This window comes from Corythoichthys intestinalis, chromosome 4 (assembly GCF_030265065.1).
Source record: "Corythoichthys intestinalis isolate RoL2023-P3 chromosome 4, ASM3026506v1, whole genome shotgun sequence".
Taxonomy (NCBI): Eukaryota; Metazoa; Chordata; class Actinopteri; order Syngnathiformes; family Syngnathidae; genus Corythoichthys; species Corythoichthys intestinalis.
In genome coordinates this window covers 22,197,829-22,216,047 of record NC_080398.1, presented here as the reverse complement: position 1 = coordinate 22,216,047, position 18,219 = coordinate 22,197,829, and the positions used below count along the sequence as shown (strand labels likewise).

Sequence of the window (18,219 nt, the reverse complement as noted above, 5' to 3'; positions counted from 1 at the left end):
TTATACAGTATAAGTTAAGCGGTTTACCATTTTTTAAAGCTAATTTTCTGGCAACCCTACCTTAAAGTTTTAACCACAATTTTTTCTATTTTACTTTATACTCATCCCACATGCGTTGAACATATAAACCTAAAAATAAACCTTCACCTAAATCTACTAGTATGTACTTTTCACTGTCGGCCTCTCCCAATTAAAATGGATTGCACCTCTATCACTTCAGTAGGTGGATGGCGAGATAGTGTAAAGCGCTTTGAGCGCCTTGAAAGGTGGAAAAGCGCTATATAAGTATAACACCATTGTACCATTTCAATCTTAACCAAAGGGATGAATTATTCATTTGTACCTGTGTTGAAATAAGAGGGAAAGTGTTTTTTGTTTGTTTGTTGGTTTGTTTTTTCAACCTCAGTTTAGACCAGTGGTTCTTAACATTACTAATGGTACCAAACCCCAAAACTTTTCCCATGTGAATTAACCGAACCCTTTGGAATTAGATACTAAAGCACTTTTTTTAGATTCAAAACTGATATATCTAAACTAGCAAGCAAATTATTGAGCAAATTCCCGTTCAAAATTCTTCTCATATTGACAGCATGTTTTATAAACATGTCAAAATTTGAGACCCCGCTGCTCTTTAGTCTGTTGTATTCCCTCATACCAAGTGTGAGTCAACTTTCCACCCAGCAAACCAGTTCCTCCTCCCAATAGATCGAGAAGTAGCGGTTAAAAGAAACGGATTAAGTCTGTAAATTGGGAGCAAACCAGTCCAAAACGTGGTCTAAAAGCCACTTCGCCTAGATTTAATCAGCGTACAAAAATAGGGCTCTGTGTTTCTTTACCTTAACCGAACCCCTTAGACTTACTTACTGAACCCCTGGGGTTCGATCAAACCCAAGTTAAGAACCACCGGTTTAGGCATTGTAACACTGTAATGACTATAAAAAGGCTAAATTTGGTAAAATATTAGACTGAAAGTGCTTCTAAGTCTTTTCTTTCTATATGGTAGTTATTAGAGGTGTGCATCGGCACTGCCCTCACGATTCGTTTCGATTACGATTCGGAGGGCCACGATTCGATTCGATTCAGAGGGTTTCGATTCGGTTCGATTCGGCAATGCATCGCGATGCCTTAAAGCCTGGGATGCATTAAAATTCTAAAGCAAAGCATATTTTTCGTGAATCATGAGGCAACACAAGCGGTCAGACATTAAACAACTTTTTATTGGCTATTGTGTCACTCCTCGTTGAAGTCAAATGAAAATACTTTTAGATGTATATATTTAAAAAAAAAAAAAAAAAAAAGATCACAGATCACACATTAATTGGTGCTTTGAATGAGACCAAGGCTTTCTCTTTTTTTTTTTTTTACACACAGTAGCAGCCTTTCACACAGTGCAACATCTGAACTCCTGTGCAAAATCAGTAATAACAGTCACTGTATTTTAGCCACAAAGACCCATCAATAAAAATATTCAAGTAAATATTAAAGAAAACAACAAAGAAAATATTGTAGTGCAGCAGCATCTTTATTGCAATATCAATCCAGGGATCAGTTCAGTTGCAAACAAAACATCAACTAAATTGCAATGTACAATAAAAGTAAAATGTAGGCCTAGCCCACTATATATGTGCAATCAACTTAGAAATGCAATCAGTAACTACCACATAACAATAAAAAATAATGAATTAAAATGAAGTGCAGCAGCATTTTAGCAGCCATAACAATCTGTTTCAACATGAGGAAATATCAGTTTTTTGCAATCGAGAGAGCAGAGAGATAGTCGAGGTTAGATCGGGCCTAAAAAATCCAGCCCGATCCGACAGGGCCCGCTGGTATTGAAGCCCGACCCGGCTTGGAGTGACGTGAAAAAAAAAACGCAGCAGCAATTTATTTTCATTTCTTCGAGTTGGCAGAAAAAGTTTTCTTAATGTTTAAATAGTCTACATATTTTTATGATCATTATAAACGAAATAATGCTGGGAAAGTTTAATATAAAAAAAAAAAAAAATCCAATTTTGCAGACACAGAGGAGAAGATTCAAAAGGATCACATTTGTGTTGCCTTTGTGTGCATAAATAAAAGTGTCTTTCGTAACGAATTGCAAGCGCCACAGCGGAGGAGAAGAAGAAAAAGCGGGCGGCGCCACTCCATTCATGTGGGTGCACAAGCAAATGCACAATACAGAGAGCCTGCTCTCGGTTTTATCCCATTTTTAAAAAATAACTTATTAGTCCGGCGCGGCGGCCCAACCCAACCCGAACGTGAATGCTTAACATTTTGGGCCCGACCCGTTCGGGTTCGGGCACAAGATCTAACCTCTAAGAGATAGGACATAACATAACAATTGCTGAAGCGGAGAAAGAGGGAGCGAGAAAGATTATTGATGCACCTCAGACATTGAAAGCAGACATCTGGAGACATTTTGGCTTCTACGAGGTTGGTGGGAAACTTGACCAGAGTTATGCAGTGTGTAAAAAAATGAAACATGAGAATAATAATACAAATGGGGAAACCAAATCCGTTGCATCACCGGAATTGCGCAGGGAAGATTTTTGAACGTACTTATATATTTTAAAATGCGCTGAATCGATTCGGCTTGTTGCCCGCATCGAATCGAATCGTCCATGCCCCGCATCGGGATGCATCGCCGCATCGATTATTGTTGACACCACTATTAGTTATAATTTAATTTCTCCCAGTGGAGCCCTATTTCATGTCACCACGTAGTACGACAATAAAGGTTCACGACTCTTAAATTCCGTTTTGTTATCATGTAAAAAAACACAAAAATGGTTGCTTAAGAGCAAGTGATGAACCAACCGCGATACAGGAAGGGTTCACTGTAGACAATAGCTAGATGTACTAATCAACCCACGAGCATGTGTGCATGTCCCCAATCACACTAGGAGGGTTTTTGTTCACATTTTTGATTGCGTGTTTGGTTGGTTCTAGGTTGAGTTGCGCACCCCCAAACCAAACTAACCCCACATTCCGTGTCCATTTTGTCACTAAACGAGGTGCATGTCTGGTTGTGTTATTTTGTGTGTGTTGACCCACCGACCCTCTCAAACTCCCTAACTTCTCTGACGTTTTTTGCTGCTCTCTAGCGGACAAAGAGAAAGGGAGTCAGGAACGGAAGGGTCCAACGCCCATCCGGGGCTCCTTCATCGACCCGGCAGCGCCCACCCTCTCAGGCAGGAAGTCGGGGTCCAGCTCTGGAGGAGGCGGCTCCACCCCCTTGCCTTTAGTGGAGATCACAGACGGCTCGGGCAACAACGTTAGCATGAGCAACAGCCCTGAGGCTCTGCACTCTGACGGTAAGTTTTGTTATTCGTCAAAGTTTTAACAACTTCCTGCTTAAAAACCTTGAACTCTCCAGGACTCTCCGGCAATCGTACGGAGCAACTCGTTCTATCAGAATGGTCAGACGTGTCCCCTATTAGCCCGGGGGGCCCGATGGGTGCCGGGGAGCCCTTCTTGATCAGTGACACCCCCACAGAGGAGAACTTGGAGAAAGACAGGTGAGGGGAGGTATAATATTGTCAAATGAAATCAATCACCAGCCAAAGTCAAACAATGTGTGTTGGTCCTCAGGCTGAGGATGTCTGTCCCTGCTGTGTGCTAGCTTTTTGCTATGCTGCCCCCACATTGAAAATTTAAAGTGTGTCCTTTGGAGTCTTTACTTCTCTTCTTTCACTCCTTTGTCATCTTGTCTAATCTTAAATATTAAAACATGCACTTCTGTTGCGTTCTTAACATCACCTGTCAAGCTTAGGCAGTAGTGCAGTTTTGTCAGAAAATGTTGCCATTTTAGCAACCAAATTCTTGGTTTTGAATTTGAATTGAGAGATGTCTTTTAATAGCCTCAGCTGTTTATTGCTTCTGTTTTCCACTCATGTACAGTGGAACTTCAGAAGTCACATTGCTCTTTGTAATTCCACTGTACCATACATGTATTTCTATTAGAGGCTCAGCAAAAACAGTTTTGTGTTGAGTTTGCTGCCTTCTGCTTATTTTGTATGTCTGCGTGTTCAGGCGGACACTTTGTCGCGCTCGTCTCCGTTCAGTGTGCAGTTCCGTGTGATGCCAGCAGGTTGTGCTGTACGATATGACAATTTATTTCGCCAAAATGGTAGTTATTATTGCCGTTATACCTCCAGTGGGGAAAATAAGTATTTAGTCAACCACCAATTGTGCAAGTTCTCCTACTTGAAAAGGTTGAGAGAGGCCTGTAATTGTCAACATAGGTAAACCTCAACCATGAGAGACAGAATGTGGAAAAAAAACAGGAAATCACATTTTGATTTTTAAAGAATTTATTTCCAAATTAGAGTGGAAAATAAGTATTTGGTCACCTACAAACAAGCAACATTTCTGGCTGTCAAAAAGGTCTAACTTCTTCTAACGAGGTCTAACGAGGCTCCACTCGTTACCTGTATTAATGGCACTTGTATTAACTCATCATCGGTATAAAAGACACCTGTCCGCAATCTCAGTCAGTCACACTCCAAACTCCACTATGGCCAAGACCAAAGAGCTGTCGAAGGACACCAGAGACAAAATTGTAGACCTGCACCAGGCTGGGAAGACTAACTCTGCAATAGATAAAACGCATGGTGTAAAGAAATCAACTGTGGGAGCAATTCTTAGAAAATGGAAGACATTCAAGACCACTGATAATTTCCCTCGATCTGGGGCTCCATCCAAGAGCTCACCCCGTGGCGGCAAAATGATAACAAGAATGGTGAGCAAAAATCCCAGAACCACACGGGGGGACCGAGTGAATGACCTACAGAGAGCTGGGACCACAGTAAAAAAGGCTACTATCAGTAACTCAATGCGCCACCAGGGACTCAAATCCTGCACTGCCAGACGTGTCCCCCTGCTGAAGCCAGTACACGTCCAGGCCCGTCTGCGGTTCGCTAGAGACCATTTGGATGATCCAGAAGAGGACTGGGAGAATGTGTTATGGTCAGATGAAACCAAAATAGAGCTTTTTGGTAGAAACACAGGTTCTCGTGTTTGGAGGAGAAAGAATACGGAATTGCATCCGAAGAACACCATACCCACTGTGAAGCATGGGGGTGGAAACATCATGCTCTGGGGCTGTTTTTCTGCAAAGGGACCAGGACGACTGATCTGTGTAAAGGAAAGAATGAATGGGGCCATGTATCGAGAGATTTTGAGTGAAAATCTCCTTCCATCAGCAAGGGCATTGAAGATGAGACGTGGCTGGGTCTTTCAGCATGACAATGATCCCAAACACACAGCCAGGGCAAAGAAGGCGTGGCTTCGTAAGAAGCATTTCAAAGTCCAGGGGTGGCCGAGCCAGTCTCCAGATCTCAACCCCATAGAAAATCTGTGCAGGGAGTTGAAAGTCCGTGTTGCCCAACGACAGCCCCAAAACATCACTGCTCTAGAGGAGATCTGCATGGAGGAATGGGCCAAAATACCAGCAACAGTGTGTGAAAAGCTTGTGAAGAGTCACAAAAAACGTTGGGCCTCCATTATTGCCAACAAAGTCTACATAACAAAGTATTGAGATGAACTTTTGGTATTGACCAAATACTTATTTTCCACCATGATTTGCAAATAAATTCTTTAAAAATCAAACAAGGTATTTTTCTGTTTTTCCCCCATATTCTGTCTCTCATGGTTGAGGTTTACCCATGTTGACAATTACAGGCCTCTCTAATATTTTCAAGTGGGAGAACTTGCATAACTAGTGGTTGACTAAATACTTATTTGCCCACTGTATTTATCGTTATTATTGCCAGTTACTATACATACCTTATTTTGCGCTGCAGTAGGCGGTAACACTCCGATTGTTTATTAAGTAGGCGACTGCATGAGGACACCGCCGACCAGACATTTTAAGCTTGTGATGCGTAATTGAAATAATTAATGGCATATATTCATTTTTAACACAGCATATCCTTCCTAGGGTCACGGGGTGCTGGAGCCTATCCCAGCTGCCTTCAGGCAAAAGGCGAAAAATACTCTAAACTGGTCACCAGTCAGTTGCAAATCAAACACAGAGACAGACAACCATTTGCACTCACAGACGCACCACTGAGTGGTAATTGGCAGTTAATAACAGTGACAATACATTATGAAGTGGGTACTGGCTAAACATCAAATGGGAATACAACTACATTGGGAAAGAATTGGAGATGAACAAAAGCAATGATAACATAATTATGAATAACTTGGTACACAAAGGCAATAATGCATTTAGGGAGTTGGTTCTCCTCAGGAATTGTCGAATTCTCCCCCCCTCTCCACCAACTGTACTTGAGTAATACATGTTAGACAATTGGATAATCGAACAGAGCAAGGCATGTAATCCATACAGAACACAGACAATTCAATTCATTCCAATATTAATAGTAATTAATAGAGGTGGGAATCGCCTAACGATTCGATTACGATTACGATTGAGGGGCTCCGATTCGATTATAAATCGATTATTGATTTTTTTTAGATAAAAAGTAATTAGGTTCGCTACAACAGAGCCTTCTAGAGAAGTCTACTGCTTTAAGATGGCGCCTGTTTACTAGCGCGGGAAAGTCTGTCATTTCGCATCTAGTTCTTGGTATATGATGTAACACGGCCGTCGTCTGTCATTTCACATCTAGTTCTAGATATATGTGATATCCACCATAGCCGTATGTTGCCGTATGTTTGTAGCAACTAGCAACTGGGCGCTGTTTGTTGCGGCTGACAGCTGCAGTCAGGTATTTTTTTTTTTTCTATCTAGCGGCATGAGTTGAACATACATACTCTCGGTCCGTTCCTCATTGCGTCCTGAAGACCGCGCTGACTGTGTTTTATTCCCGCTTTTCCTGGTATAATTCAATAATCGGAATTTGGATGTTTGTGAATCGTTCTCGAATCTTCCACGGCCGAATCGCGAATAATCTAAGAATCGGAAATTTCGCACGCTTCTAGTAATTAACGATATTATGCTGAGTTAATATAGTCTTAAATAGATATCTTTACAGTTGAGCAAAAATATACATTCGAATAAGTTTACACAAGATACTTTTGTGTTGCTGCGCTACTTCATGCATTTAACATTTATGGCATCTCATTTAATGCCAATTCACAAATAGTGAGTGAATAAAAAGCTGTCATAATTGGTGTAAAATATTCCACTCAGTAATATTTTTGTAATGTATGGTGGAATGTGATATAACATAGCCCATATTCTGAAAGATTTTTTTCTTATCACACAGCACTACCAGCAGGCCAAATTTGTGCTAAATTAGCGATGGAGTCGGCTCTTGTCGCAGTCTGCATAGCAAAAATGTTAACTTTATGGTGTCCCGTGTTTTCACAGACGCAAGACAAGGTGGGCGCCTTGACAGAGTCGCGGACAATGATTTTGGGCACACAACACATGCGCGCGCACACACACACTCACACTCATGAGTAACACAAGCACGAGTTAAGTATTGTTTACCTGAAATTAACTTGACTGTTAGGTCTATTTGGAGTATTGCTAGTGATTCTTTTTTTTGGTACAACATGTGGAACTTGATTGCGACTCTACAGAATTTGGTTATTGATGTATTCATATTGTCATTGTCCATTGATAAAAAAATGTATATTTTCTGCAATAAATAATTCAGAACAAGAAATTTTCACCAAAAGGTATGCCATTTTTAATTCCCTAAATTTCAGAATAAAATATATATTTGTTGTGGGGAGGGCAGAAGTCTGGGGGAAATACATTTAAATTGATTAAAATAATAATTAGAAAGACGTTGTCAAATGTTTAATTTCAATAGTGGGAACATAATATATTGATGGGCGCGCGCGGGGCCGACTAATAGGGGGTCTATCTCCGTCAAAGCTGACCGAGTGGAAACACAAAGAACTTTTTACATTGAAAATGCTTGTGAATAAATGCTTAAATCCCCAAATTCTTCATAGATATGGACGTAAAACAGTCTCGATTCTTGGTTAAAAGGGAAAAAAACGGGCAGTTAGCATTTATTTTACGTAAATATGTTGAATGGTGTTATACTTGTATAGCGTTTTTCCACCTTTCAAGGCGCTCAAAGCGCTTTACAGTACATTGCCATCTACCTACTGGTGACGCAGTACCAGGAGCAATGTGGGGTTCAGTATCTTGCTCAAGGATACTTAAGCGAGTTCATCAGGGCAGAGAATCGAACCCACAACCTCTGGGTTGGGGGGGACAACTACTCTACCACTGAGCCACGCTATCCCCGTGTGCTGCTAGCCTTTAAGCCACTGTGGCGCCCCCTTACCACCACAAAAAGCTTTTAAGGTTGAAAGTTCTTGTGAATAAATGCTTAAATCCCTGAATCCTTTTTTAGATATGGAAGTAAAACAGTCTCGATTCTTGGTTAAAATAAAAACAAAACTGGCAGTTAGCATTTATTTTATGTAAATGTCGAATGTGCTGCTAGTCTTTAAGCCACTGTGTCACCGCCTTATCACCACAAAGAGCTTTTTACGTTGAAAAATCTTGTGAATAAATGCCTAAATCCCTAAATTCTTAAAAGATATTGATGTAAAACAGTCTCGATTCTTGGTTAAAAGCAAAAAAACGGGCAGTTTGCATTTATTTTATGTAAATATGTCAAATGCGCTGCTGGTCTTTAAGCCACTGTTGCACCACCTTATCACCACAAAGAGCTTTTTACTTTGAAAATTCTTGTGAATAAATGCTTAAATCCCTGAATCCTTCATAGATATGAACGTAAAACAGTCGTGAATCTTGGTTAAAAGCAAAAAACCTGCCAGTCAACATTTATTTTACGTAAATATAGTGAATTAAGACGCCAATGCCGCAGCGGTTAATTTCTCCCATTGATTTTTTCCACAACGTTTCAAAATTCATGCATGGTACGAAAAATATAATTACCTTGAATCCTCGAACAAATCACTCCTGAGACAATCCTTCCTGTTTGTATGCAGTACAGCTTTCGTACTTTTTCAACTTAATTCCGGCGTTGGATCGCTGCACGTGTTTGAGAATAACTGCGACCGACTAAAGCGAGTTGTGGGATTGCCCCCTGCTTGAAGGCGTAGCGCAGTGCTTCGGGAATGTGTCCCGTCAATATCATTATGAAGTCTATGACCGCATATAGTTTTTTTTTTAATTATATAAAGTATTTGTTATTTGAATGATCATGATAAAATATGTTAGAATGGGGGAAAAAAAACATTTGTTAATTTAAAAAAAAAAAGTCTGATTTTGGCAGTGATGAAAATGTCGAATATTTTTTAGAAATTGTCAGGAAAACAGGGGCTTGAGAAATGCATGCATTTCAATGGACAACGACAATCTGAAACCAAATGTGTTATTGTATGAAATCATGACTTTTTTTAATTTCTCTCTTTTCTTAATTCTTTCTGTCAATGTTATGTTTTGATCTATTTAACCTTCTCTTAAATAATTCAAACTAATGTTTTTCTACCTTCCTGACTGTATGTTACTTTACTGCTAATTATCTCTGAATTCTGTCTTCATTTTCTCTTTCACTCTCATGTCCATGTTTTACTTCCTTTTTTTCCCCATCTTGCTCCAATTCCCCGTCCACTTGCGTCCACTCCTTCCCCTTGAACCTGCAGTAAGAAGGTCACGCGTAGCGAGAGTGCTCGCGTGGACCGCCACCATTCGCGGCGACGCAGCTCTTCCCGGGCCAAACAGTTTCGCTCTCGTAGCGACGTGGACCTGCAGCCCCCTTCCAATGTGACGACGCTCAGCCCCCATTTGTAAGATTTCACAGCAGGGACGGACATAAGGTTGCTTTTGAGAAGTATCGTTCACTAGTTTCGGGGATAATACAAAGCTATGGAAAAATGTTACTGAATGTTTTTATTTAATAACCATTGGTATGTTAAATATTCCAGAAATTACCTGATTGCTGAAGCAAAATTTTAAAAGTTTTTTTTTTTTTCTTCCCCTTTTTAAACACATTCATAAAATTAAACACAGCGTAGGGTAATCAAGAAAAGTACCGTAAAGTACCGGTACAACAATTTATTTTGAGAAGAAGAAAAATTCAATTTTGCGTGGGTTAAAAATAATTTTTAAATGATTCGTAAATTTAAGGAATGAAAGATTTTTATTTTTTATTTTATTTTTTTACAAATTCAGATAAAAGAAAATGTTTTTAATTTTTGTATGAAATGAAAACATGATGGGAACCTTTTAAAGTATATAAAAAAGCTTTTAATTTAAATTTTGTAACTGAATTTCTTGTAAAATTTGGGATTGAGAAATCAATTCGTATTTTAATAACAAGAACAATAAGAGAAAAAGCATTTTAAATGTTTGGGCTGATCTTTTTTCATTTGTGATTTTTTGGAATAAAATAAGTCTACTATATAAAGTATACTAGCAAAATCATTCCTAGTCTAATTGTGACTCCCCATCCCATTCCTGTTGTTGACCAGCAACGAAGGAGGCGTACCGGTTTCCGAGGGCTCCGGCTCGTCGCCTGCCAGCCCCGCCCCTCCTGAGGAGATGGAGCCCCGTCTACTGGAGTTTGAGCAAGACCCACCCAACTGGAGGGAACTGGCGTCCCCGGAGCTTCTGTCCAGCCTCTCCAAGAAGGAGACCAAGAGACAGGAGGTCATCAACGGTGAGAAGATGGCACTCGCAGATCTCGGGAAAATCAAAGAATTTGGGGTCAAAAACATTTTGTTTATGTTATATTCATTTTAATTCCTCCATATCTTTGCAAAGAGTTGTATGCCACAGAGCATGCCCACGTGCGCATGCTGAGCGTCCTTCAGATGGTCTTCTCCAAGCCCCTTGAACGAGAGGAGCTCCTCACCGCCACAGAGTTGGCCACGATCTTCCCGAACCTAGACGATATCCTCGAAATGCACTGTGAGTAGAGGTGGGAATCTTGGGGCACCAAATGATTCGATTACGATTGCGATTCAGAGGCTACAATTCAATTATAAATCGATTATTGATGCCCCCTCGCCCCGCACTTTTAATGTTTCATACATTAGTTCCAAAATTGTACAAAAATCCTCTCAGGCTAAACCAAACTATTATTTCAGTACCAAGTTAACAGTTCAAAATAGTAAATAAAATACTCAAGTGCCCATTCTATATCAGCAGCGTTAAACTACATTCAATTCATATAATGTTGTGAATGTGCTAAAGTTCTAAAAATTGTCTTCTTTCGACATGTGAAAGTTTTAAAACTGTTTCATCATTTAAAAAGTCAAGATTTTGCCAATTTAGGCTTAAGTTCGTTAGGAAGGTTCACTACAACAGAGCCTTTCTGTGAACTGCTTCAAAATGGCGGCTGTTTACTAACGCCTGCAAGTCTGTCATTTCGCATCTAGTTCTCTACACATCTGCTAACGCCCCCGTCGTCTGTTATTTCGCATCTAGTTCTATATATATGTGATATCCATAATAGCATTATGTGGTTGTAGTTTGTAGCGGCTGTCGGCCCCAGTCAGGTATTATTGTTTTTTTTATCTAGCGTCTAAAGCAGGGGTCGGCAAACTATTCCACAAAGGGCCGCTGTGGGTGCGGGTTTTTGCTGCAACCTATCAAGAGGACAACTTTTCACCAATCTGGTGTGTTATAAGTGCAATCATTTGATTGCAGTCAGGTGCTTCTTGTTTCCAATGAAACCTCATTGGTTAAAAGCTCTGTGCTGGATCAGTTGGAACAAAGACCAGGACCCACTGCGGCCCTCGAGGACCGGTTTGCCCACCCCTGGTCTAAAGTCTGTCATTTCGCATCTAGTTCTTGGTATATGATGTAACACAGCCGTCGTCTGTCATTTCCCATCTAGTTCTAGATATATGTGATATCCACCATAGCCGTATGTTGCCGTATGTTTGTAGCAACTAGCACCTGGGCGCTGTTTGTAGAGGCTGACGGCCACAGTCATTTTTTTTTTTTTTTTTTTTTTTTAATCTGGCGGCATGAGTTGATAATGATATTTGCTCTCGGTCCTTTCCTCATTGCGTCCTGAAGACTGCGCTGACAGTGTTTTAGTTCCGCTTTACCTGGTATAATTAGATAATCGGAATTTGGATGTTTGTGAATCGTTCTCAAATCTTCCAAGGCCGGATCGCGAATAATCTAAGAATCGGAAATTTCACACGCCTCTAACTGTGAGGGTTTTATATTGTTATTACTATATGGACTTATCAGCCTATATATTTTATAAAATGGCTAACGATTTTTTTTTTACGTCAATACTGATGCGATACAGATACTGTTCAACTTATTGGCTGCCATTGACAGTGATAGACGAACAAGAGTTTCTTTTCTTTAACCTGTCCTGTTCAACTGCTTGACACAGAGAATGGAGCTCTGAGTGTCCGATCGATCTGAACACTTTTAATTCAAAGTATGACATACATCCATTGGGATCATTCAATGTACCTCGTTTATTAGGAGAAAGCAGCGAACAGGAAGGGATTACGGGGACGCAAAAGAAAAGTGGAAGAGAGGGACAGAAAAAGCACAAACAACAACAAGAAATGCATTAATCGCCTACTCTTAACTAACTATGAATATGTTGTAGCTATTGTTAGCTAGTTGTATTTCTGGTTGACACCATGTGGGAGGCCTCATAACCAAGGAAGGGGGGCGGGGTTCTGAGAGATAAGTGATTGCAAGGGGTGAAGTGTACCTAAATCATCCATATGATCAAGAACCCAGTATTTGTGTGAATTGTGTGAAGAGGTGCTTTAAAAATAAACTGGGGGGGGCCTGATAACCAAGGAAGGGGGGGGGGGGGGGGGGTTCTGAGGGATAAGTGATTGGAAGGAGTGAAGTGTACCTAAATCATCCATGTGGTCTAGAATCCAGTATTTGTGTGAATTGTGTGAAGAGTTGCTTTAAAAATAAACTGTTTTTACATTGATGACACAGTAACTATGGCATATCACCACCTATGACTTTCAAACTGAGGAAATGATGATGAACAAACTTCCTACTCTTCTAACGGGTTGATGTCATTTCATAAATCTACTTATCGGCTGCCATTGATGGCTATAGACCAGTGTTTTTCAACCGGTGTGCTGTGAGAGACTGTCAGGTGTGTCGCGAAAGTTCTCGGTCGTGTGCAGATGAGCGAGGTACTGCTCGTGTTCAAGAACTGTTCGGATTTCAGCGACCTTGCTGTCCGCGACATTGTGGACCCCAGCACGTCTACTGCGCATCATTTGGTCAGACTCGTCATGTGACGATATACTCAAAAGTGTCCTTTCTATTTTATCCATATGTGACGACCGTCAATCCTCCCCCTGTATTTTATTCCAACACATTATTGAGGACAGCAAGGTGGCTAATGGCTAGAAATCCGAGCAGTTCTTGAATGCGACATGAGCAGGTGTACAACAGCGCCATGGTCAAGCAACTTTAAATTCATCTCCAAACGAAACACCCGTCGCTTCAAAACAAGTCGATGGACTATTTTGTCCGCCTTCGTGAAAACACAGAGAAACGGGCAGCTTTTTTGAGGAAAAACTACAAAGGTAAATGAGAAAGCCCTCAAAGCCTTGTTGCTGAACTTGTTGCTAAATCCAAAAAGTACCACACCATGACAGAGACATTAATACTACCTTCATGCAAAGCCATTGTCGGCGAGATGCTCGGCCCTGATGCGGTTAAAGACATTGCTTAAGTCCCCTGTCTGATAATTCTGAGCTTTTTCAAGCCTACAGTAAATGTTATTTTTTTAAAAAAAAATTTTTTTTTTAAAAGAGAAAGACTGAAAGCTGTTGAAGAATATAAGAATAAGGCTTTGTGTTCATCTAAACAGGCTCAAGTTTCACAGTAAGTAAGTATGCATACTGAGAAATTATTTTATAAATAAATATATTGTACAGAAAATAACTGGAACATTTTTGGTTTGTGGTGTGCTACGAGATTTTTTCCAATTTAAAAACGTGCAGTGGCTCAAAAAGGTTGAAAAACACTGCAATAGACGTCCAATCCATTTGGACTGGGAGCGCTGGCAACAATCGTTGAAAAATTGAGATTTCTGGGTGGTGTAAAATAATTTTTACACCGATTGTTCGTTTGCTCTGTTTTTTACACCGATCGTTCGATTGCTGTCAGTCCTCCCAGTCCAAATAAATTGGACATCTTTTACAGTCATTGGCTTTGAAACATATTCATTCAATGCTAGCCAGTCTATCGCTGTCAATAGCAATGATTGTGTTTCTGTTTTCTGTGTTTTTTTCTGTTCTGATTAATCTAAAAGTTGTAATACAGTATTATGCCAGCAGGGACAAAATTTCTACTATAATACTATTAGAGCTGAAACGAGTACTCGAGCAACTCGAGTAACTCGAGTTTAAAAACTGATCCGAGTAATTTTATTCACCTCGAGTAATCGTTTATTTTGACAGCTCTAAGCATCACGTTTTGCTCGGACTACTTCTAATGCGGGGCAAACGCGCTGTCACGTGCGGAGAGGAAGAAGGGGAAAAAAAATTACTCCAGCCGACAGCCGCCACAAACGACGCCGACGTTGCTAAATACTAGCCCGCACCATGCTACGTTGGTACAGGTAGCGTCTCATAGAGATCACATGTATGTTTAACTAGATGCTAAATGACACTCGGCCGCGTCTGGGCAGCGTTAGTAAAAAGCCGCCATCTTAAAGCAGTACAGCGCTAAACACTAATAAAAAGCGCTAAACGCTAATAAATAAGATTAAAGTTACTGTCGCTACTAGCTCACGTAACGTTAGCCCTGCGGAGGTCTAGGTTTCTATTAATTATGACCACTGTCGATGCGTGGCTAACGTGTCTTACATACAGGCTTTAACATAACATAGCATTGTGGAGTGATGAGGGTGTAAAATAAAAATTTAATCATGCTAACTATCAATTTTAGCTCAGTAGTCATTGCTGGATAAAACACCAAGTAGCACTGGTCCCTAATGTGCTCCAATACAGCCTGTATCATACATTTATTTTGAACACTGCAAAAACACAAAATCCTATCAGGACTTACAGTTTAGACTAATTTAAAACTTAACTAGAACTTAAAAATGGCTTGACACAAAGAGAAATTCAGTTGAAACACGTGGGAAAAAATCCTAACTTTTAAGTGATGTGTGTTATCAAGCGTAACGGCATTTTTAGGTAAGATATATATATATATATATATATATATATATATATATTTTTTTTTTTTTTTAAATAAGATCTAAAAGTTTTTTGAGTGAAAGCAGTGAATTAGTCTTTTTTTTATAAAATTCTAGTTACATCTGAGATGCAATTGTTGGCTGTTTTCAACAATATACATCGAAAATAAAGACATTGATTGACTGAAAATGGTTCAAGATTAGATGAAATGTCTTGTTTTCTCATGTATATTTATAACTGCTCTTCACCTAAAAATATATTTGTTTTATCCGATTACTCGATTAATCGATAGAATTTTCAGTCGATTACTCGATTACTAAAATATTCGATAGCTGCAGCCCTAAATACTACACTATGATTTATCGTAATATTTTCTGGCAAAAATATATCTTCCTACAAAAATTCTTCTCATAACAGGCTTTGTGTGAACCTCGGAAGTGAAATGCCTGTCAGGTTAATTTAACCGGAATATTCTGGAAATCTTATCTATACATACCTCTGTTTAGAGTATCTATAGAATGCTGATTTATTAATTGGGTAATACAATAAAGGGAGACACTATTCATTATTTTCAATGGCAACATTTCAGTAGTAGTAAGTTGGAAATGAAAGAGCATTACATTGAATATTTCGCTCTAGCAAATAACAATGCATGCTCCATGTCATCCTTGTCCAGATAACTTGTACGAAAACCTGAAGAAACTTCGTCTGGAGGACAACTATATTGTCAAATCCATCAGCACCACCGTCCTCAACAGAGTGAGATATCACTTTTCATTTTATTTTGCCCCAATCGTTATTTTTTTCTGCAGTTACTTAAATTCAAATAAATTGAACATCTATCGTGGTCATTTGCGATACAACATACGTTAGATTTTCCTGTTTTTTCCAGTTTGAGGGCCCGGAAGGGGAATGGTTCCAGAAGCTGACAGCCCGCTTCTGCAGTCACCAGTCATGGGCCCTGGACCAAATCAAGAGCAGGCAAAAAAAGGAGCCTCGTTTCAACTCTTTCATCCTAGTACGACGCACGTTAACAAGCGTGACGGGCCGACGGCCATTTTAGAAGCGACACTGAACGGCCGCTCTGTTGACAGGAGGCGGAGAGCAAGCCACAGTGTCGGAGGCTGCAGCTGAAGGACATCATTCCCATTGAGATGCAGAGACTCACCAAGTATCCGCTGCTGCTTGAAAATATCGCCAAGAACACAGGTGTGTGTATGAGCGTACAAGTTTTCACAGAAGGGGTAGTAGTTGCTGAAATGTTATTGTTGTGTATCACAGAGAATCCCACAGAGAAAGAACGCGTTCATCAGAGTGCAGAGTGCTGCAGAAAGATCCTCAATCACGTCAATGAGGAGGTCAAAGTGATGGAGAACTTTCTGGTTAGAAACTCAGTGGTGTTACTGAAAGAATGACCATGACAGAGTTGAGCTTAGTTGGGGTCAAACTTGTGTTCTTATTGGGGCAGACGCTCAAGGACTACCAACGTCGACTGGACACGTCAGGACTCAAGCCCAGTAATGAGCTTTATACAGAATATAAGGTAATTATTTTAAAGCTTACATAACAGTGCTAACGGTCTGTGTCTGTCTGTATCTGCCAGTGTAGAACGTGTGTGTGTTTATTTACTGCATGTCCGTATATCTTTAGAGTCTGTGTTTTCTATGTGTGACTCTGTGTGTACATTTGATTTGATTTGATACATGTGTGTGTTTATTTACTGCATGTCCGTATATCTTTAGAGTCTGTGTTTTCTATGTGTGACTCTGTGTGTACATTTGATTTGATTTGATACATGTGCATGCATGTACATACAGTGGGGAGAACAAGTATTTGATACACTCACTGCCAATGGTTTTTCCCATTGGCAGTGTATACTTTTCCTGTATATCTGTGTATGATGTACGTATGTGTTTCTACCTGTTTACATGTAACCCTATTTGCGTGTTTCTATCGCTAGAGGCGTGCGAAATTTCCAATTCTTAGATTATTCGCAATTCGGCCATGGAAGATTCTAGAACGATTCACTAACATGCAAATTCCAATTATTGAATTATACAAGGGAAAGCAGAACTAAAACACAGTCAGCCAGTCTTCGGGACGCAATGAGTAATGGACAGACGTTAATAAACAGCTGATGTCTGAAAGCAATAGACTCTCTGTTGTAGCGAACATAATTAACTTTTTATCTAAAATACTCATGGCTGGCAAAATCATGACTTGAACAGGCATGAAAATCACTCACCTTTCGGCGAAATTCACCGTTTTGAAGTCAAAAAGGGTGACCTACGTGAATTAAGGGTGGGGTCGTAAGTCCATCTAACTAACTCATGACATGTTTTCTTGAAGTTGCTAAGCCTGTCGCGATATGCAATGAGTCCATTTATCGCAAGGTAAATAAAAATGGGTGGTAATTTTCACGGCTGTGTTTATCACCGCGTGCGTGCGTGCATACATTTGTGCGTGCGTGTAGATGACATATGAGACTCCAGTTGTTGGGTCCAGATGTTTATTGGTCAACAACACGCCGTAGAATTACAGTTCACACTTACAAAATAAGGAAACACATCTATATTAAACACTGTAAACGTTAGCATTGCTACACTGAGACTAATGGAGAAAAAACACAACTTACTTTAGCCTGCTATAAAACATTGACTGTCTTTTCCAAAACGCAAACTCGCGGTTAACAGGTGACACTTCAAACATGAAAAATCGCTGGTTAACAGCATTTGCAAACGAAAAAAATGGGGAAAAAAATCTATTCGTGACACCACAAGCAATGACGAAAAGTGCTTTTTGCGGAGTGTAAAGTTGTTAGCGGTTTAGCGAACGTACTTCCAGTGAACATTTCAAAATAAAAGCACGTCACGTTTGCCATATATATAACGATTTCTGGAGTTAATCCCACATACTTCAGAATTAATACGATGATATGTACTGTAATAAAATACTATAATACTACAGAATTCAGATTTTACACTAAGAATAATTTTAAAATGACACCCTTTTAAAAAATATATGATTGGCAATTAATATTATAATTATTATAATACTATTATATATAGTAGTATACTATAATAATAATGCTAGACA

General features: G+C 39.8%; 1 protein-coding gene across 5 annotated transcripts in view; it reads left to right on the top strand.

Moving 5' to 3' along the window:
• Positions 1-18,219, top strand: part of arhgef1b (Rho guanine nucleotide exchange factor (GEF) 1b) — a 101,269-nt gene that overhangs the window by 66,813 nt on the left and 16,237 nt on the right. For 3 of the 5 annotated variants that reach the window (XM_057833768.1, XM_057833766.1, XM_057833763.1), the window contains 11 exons: positions 3,105-3,314; positions 3,377-3,518; positions 7,340-7,351; positions 9,607-9,750; positions 10,435-10,622; positions 10,727-10,873; positions 15,800-15,882; positions 16,016-16,141; positions 16,218-16,332; positions 16,405-16,505; positions 16,592-16,666. In XM_057833768.1, the coding sequence (XP_057689751.1) occupies positions 3,105-3,314; positions 3,377-3,518; positions 7,340-7,351; positions 9,607-9,750; positions 10,435-10,622; positions 10,727-10,873; positions 15,800-15,882; positions 16,016-16,141; positions 16,218-16,332; positions 16,405-16,505; positions 16,592-16,666 (1,343 nt within the window). The remainder of the gene's footprint in view (positions 1-3,104; positions 3,315-3,376; positions 3,519-7,339; positions 7,352-9,606; positions 9,751-10,434; positions 10,623-10,726; positions 10,874-15,799; positions 15,883-16,015; positions 16,142-16,217; positions 16,333-16,404; positions 16,506-16,591; positions 16,667-18,219) is intronic. The other 2 variants (XM_057833764.1, XM_057833767.1) reach the window with 2 other exon arrangements.